Below are 9524 nucleotides of genomic sequence, written 5' to 3'. Positions count from 1 at the left end.
TCTGGCCTCTTCTCTTAATGTTTTGCTTAGACTTTTAGTTCTTTCTTGTTTCCTTGTACCTTCCACAGCCATTTCAGATTCAGGCCAGGGATGTAATTTCAGTTTTACTCCTGAAAGCCCTGTGTCAGATTATTCTTACCTCACCTGCTATAGCTCATATCTCTATCCTCAGGCATTTCAGCCCCAGTTTGGGTCCTCAGAACACTGGTATTAGTCCAGCATTTCAGTTTCCAGCTTATCGACAAGAGACCCAAGGATGTGAATAGGTTGGACTATTAATACTAAGTACATCTTATGTTTATACATTTGTACTTTCTCAGGATTCTGTTTCACATCTTAAAAATGGAATGTGTGATGCACATCATGGGCAATGCTGTGATCATTTACACATGTTAGATTCATCAGGACCTTTTAAAAACTTTACTCAGCTGGGTTCTTCATGTGATACAGTCTAAAAATACACTATGATTTTAGCAAATGGGATAGAAATTATCAACTTATTCTCATTAATCAATTTCATGAGATTAACTGTCTCTCAACATGAGCAGTTTTCATAGAAACCATAATCCAACCACTACTCGGGGAGGATAGTACCAAAACAAATGAATACAGGTATCCTGAAATAGTATTTCCTGCCATAAAATACCCCTGCCAGTACAACTATGAAACTTAAAATGACTGGCCAAGCTTCTGCCTCTGAAAAGTACCTGCTTTAGCTATTTACCAATTTCTTTCTTATATGCTATGTACATGATTTGTCTTCTTTGTCAGCTCCTCCCTTTGGATATATTACATATGCCAAAAGTGAGATTTTGAATACATATCTTCATTGGAACTTATTTGCTCAGGAAACTTGTTAATCAAATATGTTCCTGATATCTCATAGGCAAGATCGTTTTGGATAATTCACGTTATTTGTTATACGTGGATGTTATTAAATTAGAAGTTTGGGTTTTGAGGAACCTCACTGATTTCCTCAACAAATATTACTGAGTATCCACTATGGCATTGTTCTAAGTATTGGTGAAATACCATTAAATTTTTTTTTAAAAAATTGTGGAGTTTAAATTATGGTGGAATAGACTGCCTTTACTTAAGCAAGCAAAAAATTATAACATAATATGAGCAATAAAGAAAAAGCAGGGGATGGACAGATTTGGGACGGGGTGAGAAAGAAGCTATTTTAGATTGGGCTTTCAAAGAAGCCTCTCTTAGAAGATGATTATTGAATCTAGGCATGAAAAGAATAAGCAAGATGTTTTATAAATACATAAATGCAGAAAAATGATGGCTGAAAAATATTCTAGGCAATGAAAACTTGAGTTCTAGGCAGTAAGTTGGGAAGATGGTTGATGTTTTTTTAAAGGGGCAAGGGTGTCTAAGGGAGTGAATAAGAGAAAAATGGCAGAGAATCAGATTATATAGGACTTTGATCACCATGGGGAGGACACTGGATTTTTTTTTCCTAAATATTATGGAAAACTAAAAGAGGTTTGAAATCAGGAGGTTGACATGACCAAATTTAATTTTTTTAAAGATTTTATTGATTTCTTTTGAGAGAGGGAGTGGACACATGTGCACGAGCAGGAGGGATGGGCAGAGGCAGAGGGAGAGAAAAAATCTCAAGGGACTCCACACTGATTGTGGAGCCAGGCAGGGGGCTCAATCTCAGGACTGAGATCATGGCCTGAACCTAAATCAGGAGTTGGATGCTCAACTGACTGAGCCACCCAGGTGCCCTCCCAGATTTAAATTTTAAAAGGATTACTAGTGGGGCATCTGGGTGGCTCAGTAGGTTAAGTGTCTGACTCTTGATTTAGGCTCAGGTCATGATCTCAGGGTTGTGATATTGAGCCCAGTGATGGGCTCTTCGCTAAGCCTGGATCCAGCCTGCTTATGATTCTCTCTCCTCCTTCTGCCCCTCCCCTACTCTCTCTCTCTCTCTCCCCGCTAAATAAAATAAAATAAAATAAATTTAAAAATTTAAAAAAATAAAAGGATTACTAGTAATCCGTATAGTGTGTATTGTAGCATGAGGACTACAAAAGAGAAAGTAGGGAGACCAATCATTTGGATGATGCAGTGGTTCGGGCAAAAGATGGTGTTAGCAGAGGCTGTGATAGTAGCACTGAGAAGGTCAGGAGTGGCAAGGATGGTCTGATAGAGGAGACATAATGATGACTCTTTTGGTGCTGAATAACTGGGTAGTACCTATTTTTTGAGATGGGAAATACTGGGAGAGGATGAGTTTTGGGGGAAGCATTTTACATATGTTAACTTTAAGATGCCTATTTAACAACGAAGTGGAGATGCCACAGAATGTGTTGGGTATCTGAGCCTGATTATCAGGGGATGGTTTGTACTGGAAATGTATGTGGAAATTCATGCCATTCAAGTACTACAGATAATCTTTGCAACCATAGTCCTGGACAGGATCACCTACAGATTGACTCTAGCTAGAGAAATTTTGAGGTTGGATCCCTCAGGCACTCCCACAAGCAAACGGGGCCCAGATGAAGTGGCTCATGAGAGAAGAGGAAAGCCTGAGTTTCCACCACGTGTCTTTCCACCATTCACCCTGAACTTTGCTAATCCAGTCACTGGAATGTGACTTGATCACTATTTCTCTAAATATTTCTACATTAGGAGCCAACATATCTGCCAATGGCTATTAACACAATATTGGTAATGAAAAGAAGTTTGAGACATCAACTCAACCATTTCCCTCTTCCACAGAATAACTAACAAATATATAATAAATTGACTCATCCTTATAGACATTCCCCATTAAACTTTAAATCTAAATTGAAAAAAAGAACACTTACTATATATTAAATATGTACCTCACTCACTTAGGAGTAAATGTAACAAATTACAGATATTCCAAACAAGATTTCTGATTAGTGTGGCCCGTACGGTGTGGAGGTCGTTGGTGTCACTTGCCAGCCGTCTGCGCCTCCTCCTGCCGTTCTGCTCCCCGCCAGCTTCAACTATGTTCTCCGCCCTTGCCCGCCCTGCCGGCGCCGTTCGCCGCCGCAGCTTCAGCACCTCCGCCCAGAACAATGAGAAAGTAGCCGTGCTAGGGGCTTCCGGAGGAATCGGGCAGCCTCTTGCGCTTCTCCTCAAGAACAGTCCCTTCGTGAGCCGCCTGACCGTCTAAGATATTGCTCATACGCCCGGAGTGGCCGCCGATCTGAGCCACATCGAGACCAGAGCAACCGTGAAAGGCTACCTCGGACCTGAGCAGCTGCCGGATTGCCTGAAAGGCTGCGATGTGGTGGTTATTCCAGCAGGAGTCCCGAGAAAACTAGGCATGACCCAGGATGACCTGTTCAACACCAACGCCTCCATTGTGGCCACCCTCTCTGCTGCCTGCGCCCAGCACTGCCCCGAGGCCATGATCTGCTTCATTTCCAATCCGGTGAACTCCCCCATCCCAGTCGCAACGGAAGTTTTCAAGAAACACGGAGTCTACAACCCCAATAAAATCTTTGGGGTGACGACGCTGGACATTGTCAGAGCCAACACTTTCATTGCGGAACTGAAGGGTTTGGATCCTGCTCGAGTCAACGTTCCTGTCATTGGCGGCCATGCTGGGAAGACCATCATCCCCCTGATCTCCCAGTGCACTCCCAAGGTGGACCTTCCCCAGGACCAGCTAACAACCATCACTGGGCGGATGCAGGAGGCCGGCACAGAGGTGGTGAAGGCCAAAGCTGGAGCAGGCTTGGCCACCCTGTCCATGGCGTACGCTGGAGCCCGGTTTGTCTTCTCCCTTGTGGATGCGATGAACGGAAAGGAAGGAGTTGTGGAGTATTCCTTCGTTAAGTCCCAAGAAGCAGACAGTGCCTGTTTCTCCACCCCGTTAATGCTGGGGAAAAAGGGCATTGAGAAAAATCTAGGCATCAGCAAGACCTCCTCTTTCGAAGAGAAGATGATCGCCGAAGCCATCCCCGAGCTGAAGGCCTCCATCAAGAAGGGAGAGGAGTTTGTGAAGAACATGAAATGAGAGGGGCAGCCAGCGAGTCCGCTTCCCTAACTTACGAAGGCATCATGTCCCTGTAAAGGCATCTCCTGCCCCCTGTGTTTTGAGTTGTGTTAACCACAAGTGTTGTGTTAGCGTCGCCATCCCTTCCAAATCACCGGTCTGTCTGTGGGCGCATCAATAAAAGCAGGCTTTGATTTTCTTTTTCAAAAAAAAAAAAAAAAAGATTTATGATTAGTGTGGAAATTCTCTCATGGACACACAGTAATGGGCATTTAGTGTACATACATATGTGCTTGCCATGCCACATATTGTATGGTAGTCAGATACGGTGTTCTGGTAATCTAGAAGTGCCTTGAACAGAGTGGTGAAAAAATCTGAAACTGACTCAGATTATCCAAAAAGGTGGATAACTCAATTGTGGATAATCTCAATTTCATTTGATATCTTGTTTGCTCTTTGTTTTTCTTCTTTTATCATTGCTCAGTCTCTGGAACTTCCAACAGACTTAATAGCATTGGATGTTATTAGAAGCAAATATTTAAAATATGATAAAAACGGAAAGAAATTTTAAAGGTTAAATATGTACTAAAAATTGAGGCTAATTGTTTTTTAAGATGTATAATTTTGTCAAATCCCCTTGAAGAAATTAAGAAATAACTTTAACTCAGACCAGTAGAGGAAACTGATACTTTTTAATAGAAGGAACTTTCCAAGAAAGGAATTAATTAGTCATAAGGGCCATTAAATCTCCTAAAATGAACAAAGGATTCCACTGGAAACTACATAAATATTCATAAAAATATTACTTTTACTGACAAGATGTCATTTGCTTTATTAAAATCACCTAATTTGAGTAAAGTATCCTCAGAGAGATATGAGAACACAGGGTGGTAGGAATATTAAATATGATAAATTTTTAACACTTCAATCCTCCTCTTTAATACTTCTTATTTTTCTTTTTTGTAGCAAATGAGTTTAATGAGTTGCCTTAAAACTTGGAAATTATTATGTAATATGTTCCATCATAGTCTTTGGTGCAATGGCTTATTGGTAGTTCCTTTTCACTGATGGAAAAAGGCTATACTATCTAGGAAACAGTTTGACAAGCATAGGATGACAATTAGCATCCCTAAGTTCTACTTCTAAGTCATTCAATGAGTTATAAAGCATAGTGTATAAAACTAGGTTTGGCCTATCCACCCTGGATGATCTTAGACAGACAGTTAAGTTTTTAGTTATGGAACCTAGGACTGTCCTGCTGGATTCCAGATGTAGTGATTATTTAAGTAGAGTTGGAATGGCATTTTCTTAATTAAAAATAGATGGTCTAAAAATCATCTCAGCTATGTGAATAAATATTTTTCCATGATGAATTTATGTTTCTCTAGAAACAATTTTAGGTTCAACATATCCTAAAAATCAACCGTAATGATATGTCAAAGTTTTTAAAAAAATGCATAGAGAAAGGAAAAAATGCTTTCTTCTGAAAGCTACAACTTTCACTTTAGTTTTTGTTATACTAGTCTCTGGTACTATATTATTTCTACTTTTGGAAGCGAGAGGTCAGACATTAGAATATCATTAGAATTGATCTACTTTGTTAAAAGATGTATTACTGGGCGCCTAGGTGGCTCAGTTGGTCCAGCAACTGCCTTCGGCTCAGATCATGATCCTGGAGTCCCAGGATCGAGTCCCACATCAGGCTCCCTGCTCAGCGGGGAGTCTGCTTCTCCCTCTGACCTTCCCCCCTCTCCTGCTCTCTTCTCTCTCTCTCATTTTCTTTCTCAAATAAATAAATAAAATCTTTAAAAAAAAAAGATGTATTACTGCAGAGGACCCCAAATCGGTTTTACACATGTGTCTCCGAAGCAGATATAACTATTCTTAAGATATTGGCAATTTTCACTAGGGTCAAATTGTGCTGACCTTTTAAATTACATCCAATTAATGTTTTACCTTATTAATTTTGAAATTTCATATTATTTTCTGTTCTTTTTTCCAGTGTTTCTGTTAGTTTGGAATGATATAAGAAAAATACCATACACTGCATGACTTCAACAACAAACATTTATTGCTCAGTTCTGGAGGCTAGGAAGTCCAAGATCAGGCTGCTAGCAGAATTGATGTATAGTGAGGACACTCTTCCTGGTTTGCAGACATCTACCTTTTTGCTATATCTTCACATGGCATAGAGAGTGAAGGCCCTGATCTCTTCCTCTTCCTACAAATGACTAATCCAATCATGGGGTCTCCACCTTCAAGATCTCATCTAAAGCTAATTCCTTTCCAAAGGCCCCATCTTCAAATACCATTACCTTAGGAGTTAGAGCTTCAATATATAAATTTTGTGGAGAGTGGGGAGGCCACAAACATTCAGCCCATAGCTATCTCTTGTTAAGGACTTAAAGCAAAAATAATGCCAATAATAACAACTTTTATTTGTGGAACACTTGCTCTGAGCCAAGCACTGTTCTAAGGATATTTTATACATAAGAACTTATCTAATCCTCACAACAACTCTATGAGGTAGGATACAATTATCACTTCCATTTTACAGATGGAGAAACTGAAGAAAAGTGATATTAGTAGCTTGCTCAGGGTCATTTAGTTGGGAAGTTGACAGAGTTAGGATTTAAATTTAGTCTGGTTTCATAGCCTACTTTCTTAACCAGCATGCTACATAGTATTTATTTACATCTTTGTTTTTGTTTAGATTAGTAACTTAACAAAAAAGAGCACAGTACATAATACTAGGGAAAGCAATCTCTGTTCTTGCTTATAACTGATCATTAGCTCTAGTAATTCTTAAACATATAACTATTTCAACAACCAGGGCTCTTGTACAAATCAGTGACTGTGTTTCAGGGCTCTACACAGTTACTGATTTCTTTGATTACTGCCAAATTGGGATAACATGATCGTCTTTGTGCACAGCACACAGGTAAGTACGTATAAGATACATGTCTAATCTAGATCAGACAATTAAGGACAAGGAAGGCACCACATTAGAGAAGCAGCCTGGGTAGGCCAAATTTCTCTCTAAATTTGAGGAATATTTTTACTAGCATTATCTGACTTAATTCAGGAATTTTTTAACCTTGAAATTCAATAAGGGAGTTTCTATTATGAATTGAGTGTAGTTTATATAATTATGGATTTCCCCAAATAGCCCAACAGTATATTAGTAGCAACAATTTCATTAAAATTGCCCATATTAAAACAAGGGATAAAGCATGTTTGTATGTTTCTTTTATGTCCTCTTTTTATTTCAAAACCATTGTGATTATTCAGCCATGGATATTTTAGAGAAATGCCTAAGAAGATCTTCTATACTATTAATTTTCAGTTGCCCATAATAGTGTTCCTTTCTGGTCTAATGCTATTACGTTAAAGGAAGTGGCAGGCATCACCAACCATATCATACAATCACTCCTGAGGCACAGACATATAATGGTCTTGTGTGATATTACAAAGCAAATTAGTTTCAGAGCTAGACTGCTGATCTAATCTGTATCCATGGCATAATCTGATAAAAAAAAAGTTAAAATTCTTGTGAAATAAAAATAACAATAGCATCGTGAGACTATCAGTCATAAGGCACAGAATTTAAGTACATAAAAATGTGCAGTTACAGAATTTTTCAGCTTAAAGGGAACTTAAAGAACAATCTTGTCAAATTTCCTGGTAATTTACAGGTAAAAAGGATTAAGCGATTTACCAAAAAAACAGTTTTCTCATAATAGTGAAAGTACTAGAATTTCATTTTATGTTCATTCTACAGTTGTTAAGAGGCTACTATATGTCAATTTTCTGCTGTGTGGCAGGAATTCAAAGATGACTAAAGTACTAGCATTGATAGTAGGAGAAAAAGAAGATAAAAGAATAATTGTATTATAGCATGATTGTTCTATAAGAGTAGAGTCCACTCCTATCCCTAATATAGTCCTGCCCCCATACCGCTGCCTCCTCATATTCCAAGTCAGGAAAACAGATATGCCATTGCTCAGATAATCAATTTTTTATTTGAGTATAACTGACACAATATTACATTAGTTTCAAGTATACAACATAGTGATTCAACTTCTCTATACAATATGTGTGCTCACCACAAGTATAGCTGCCATCTGTCACCAAACCACACTATTATAATATCTGACTATATTCCCTATGCTATGCCTTTAATTCCCATGATTTATGTTTTTTTTAATCTTTTTTAGAAAATTAAATTCAGTTAATTAACATATAATGTATTATTTGTTTCAGGGGTACAAGCCTGTGACTCATCAGTCTTATATAATACCATCAGTGCTCATTACAACACATCTCTCCCCAGTGTCCATCACCCAGTTACCTCACCCCTCTACTCCCCTCCCTTCCAGCAACCCTCAGTTTGTTTCTTATGATTAAGAATCTCTTATAGTTTGTTTCCCTCTCTGGTTTTGTCTTGTTTCATTTTTTCCTCTTTTCCCTTATGATCCTCTGCCTTGTTTCTTAAATTCTGCATATCAGTGAGATCATATGACAATTGTCTTTCTCTGATTGACTTATTTCACTTAGCATAATGCCCTCTAGTTCCATCCATGTCATTGCAAATGGCAAGATTTCAATTTTGATGGCTGCAAAATATTCCTGTGTGTGTGTGTTAATACCACATCTACTTTATCCATTCATCTGTCAATGGACATCCGGGCTCTTTCCATAGTTTGGCTATTGTGGACATTGCTGCTATATACATTGAAGTGCAGATGGTCCTTTAGATCAGTACATTTGTATCTTTGAGGTAAATACCCAGTAGTGCAATTGCTGGGTTGTAGCGTAGCTCTGTTTTCAACTTTTTGAGAAACCTCCATACTGTTTTCCAGAGTGGCTGCACCAGCTTGCATTCCCACCAACAGTGGAGGAGGGTTCCCCTTTCTCCACATCCTCACCAATATCTGTCGTTTCCCAACTTGTTAATTTTAGCCATTCTGACTGGTGTGAGGTGGTATCTCATGGAGGTTTTGGTTTGTATTTCCCTGATGCCTGAGTGATTTTGAGCACCTTTTCATGTGTCTGTTGGCCATTTGGATGTCTTCTTTGGAGAAATGTCTGTTCATGTCTTCTGCCCATTTCTTGATTGGATTATTCTTTGGGTGTTGAGTTTGATAAGTTCTTTATAGATTCTGGATACTAGCCCTTTATCTGATATGTCATTTGCAATTCTTCTCCCATTCTGTTGGTTGTCTTTTGGTTTTGTCCACGGCTTCCTTTGCTGTGCAGAAGCTTTTTATCTTGATGAAGTCCCAATAGTTCATTTTTGCCTTTGTTTCCCTTGCCTTTGGAGACGTGTCTAGCAAGAAGTTGCTGAGTCAAGATCAAGGAGGCTGCTGCCTGTGTCCTCCTCTAGGATTTTGATGGATTCCTTTTATCCTTTTTGAGTCTTTCATCCATTTTGAGTCTATTTCTTTTGTATGGTGTAAGGAAATGGTCCAGTTTCATTCTTCTGCATGTGACTGTCCAATTTTCCCTGCACCATTTGTTGAAAAGACTGTCTTTT

At 38.9% G+C, this 9524-nt stretch overlaps 1 protein-coding gene across 1 annotated transcript; it reads left to right on the top strand.

The window, feature by feature from the left end:
• Nucleotides 1-2915: 2915 nt before the first annotated feature.
• Nucleotides 2916-4198, top strand: LOC112832681 (malate dehydrogenase, mitochondrial-like). Its single transcript, XM_025883446.2, has one exon. It carries the CDS (start codon nt 3314-3316, stop codon nt 4007-4009), a length of 696 nt encoding a protein of 231 aa, XP_025739231.1. The 5' UTR covers nt 2916-3313; the 3' UTR covers nt 4010-4198.
• The last annotated feature ends 5326 nt before the right edge of the window (nt 4199-9524 follow it).

This window comes from Callorhinus ursinus, unplaced genomic scaffold (assembly GCF_003265705.2).
Source record: "Callorhinus ursinus isolate GAN/ISIS: 27379988/994484 unplaced genomic scaffold, GSC_fseal_2.0 scaffold44, whole genome shotgun sequence".
NCBI lineage: Eukaryota > Metazoa > Chordata > Mammalia > Carnivora > Otariidae > Callorhinus > Callorhinus ursinus.
This window is presented reverse-complemented; position numbering and strand designations above follow the sequence as displayed.

Excerpts from the sequence above, each read along its gene's own strand:
- LOC112832681 (XM_025883446.2), top strand. The coding sequence starts at position 3,314 with ATGACCCAGGATGACCTGTTCAACACCAACGCCTCCATTGTGGCCACC.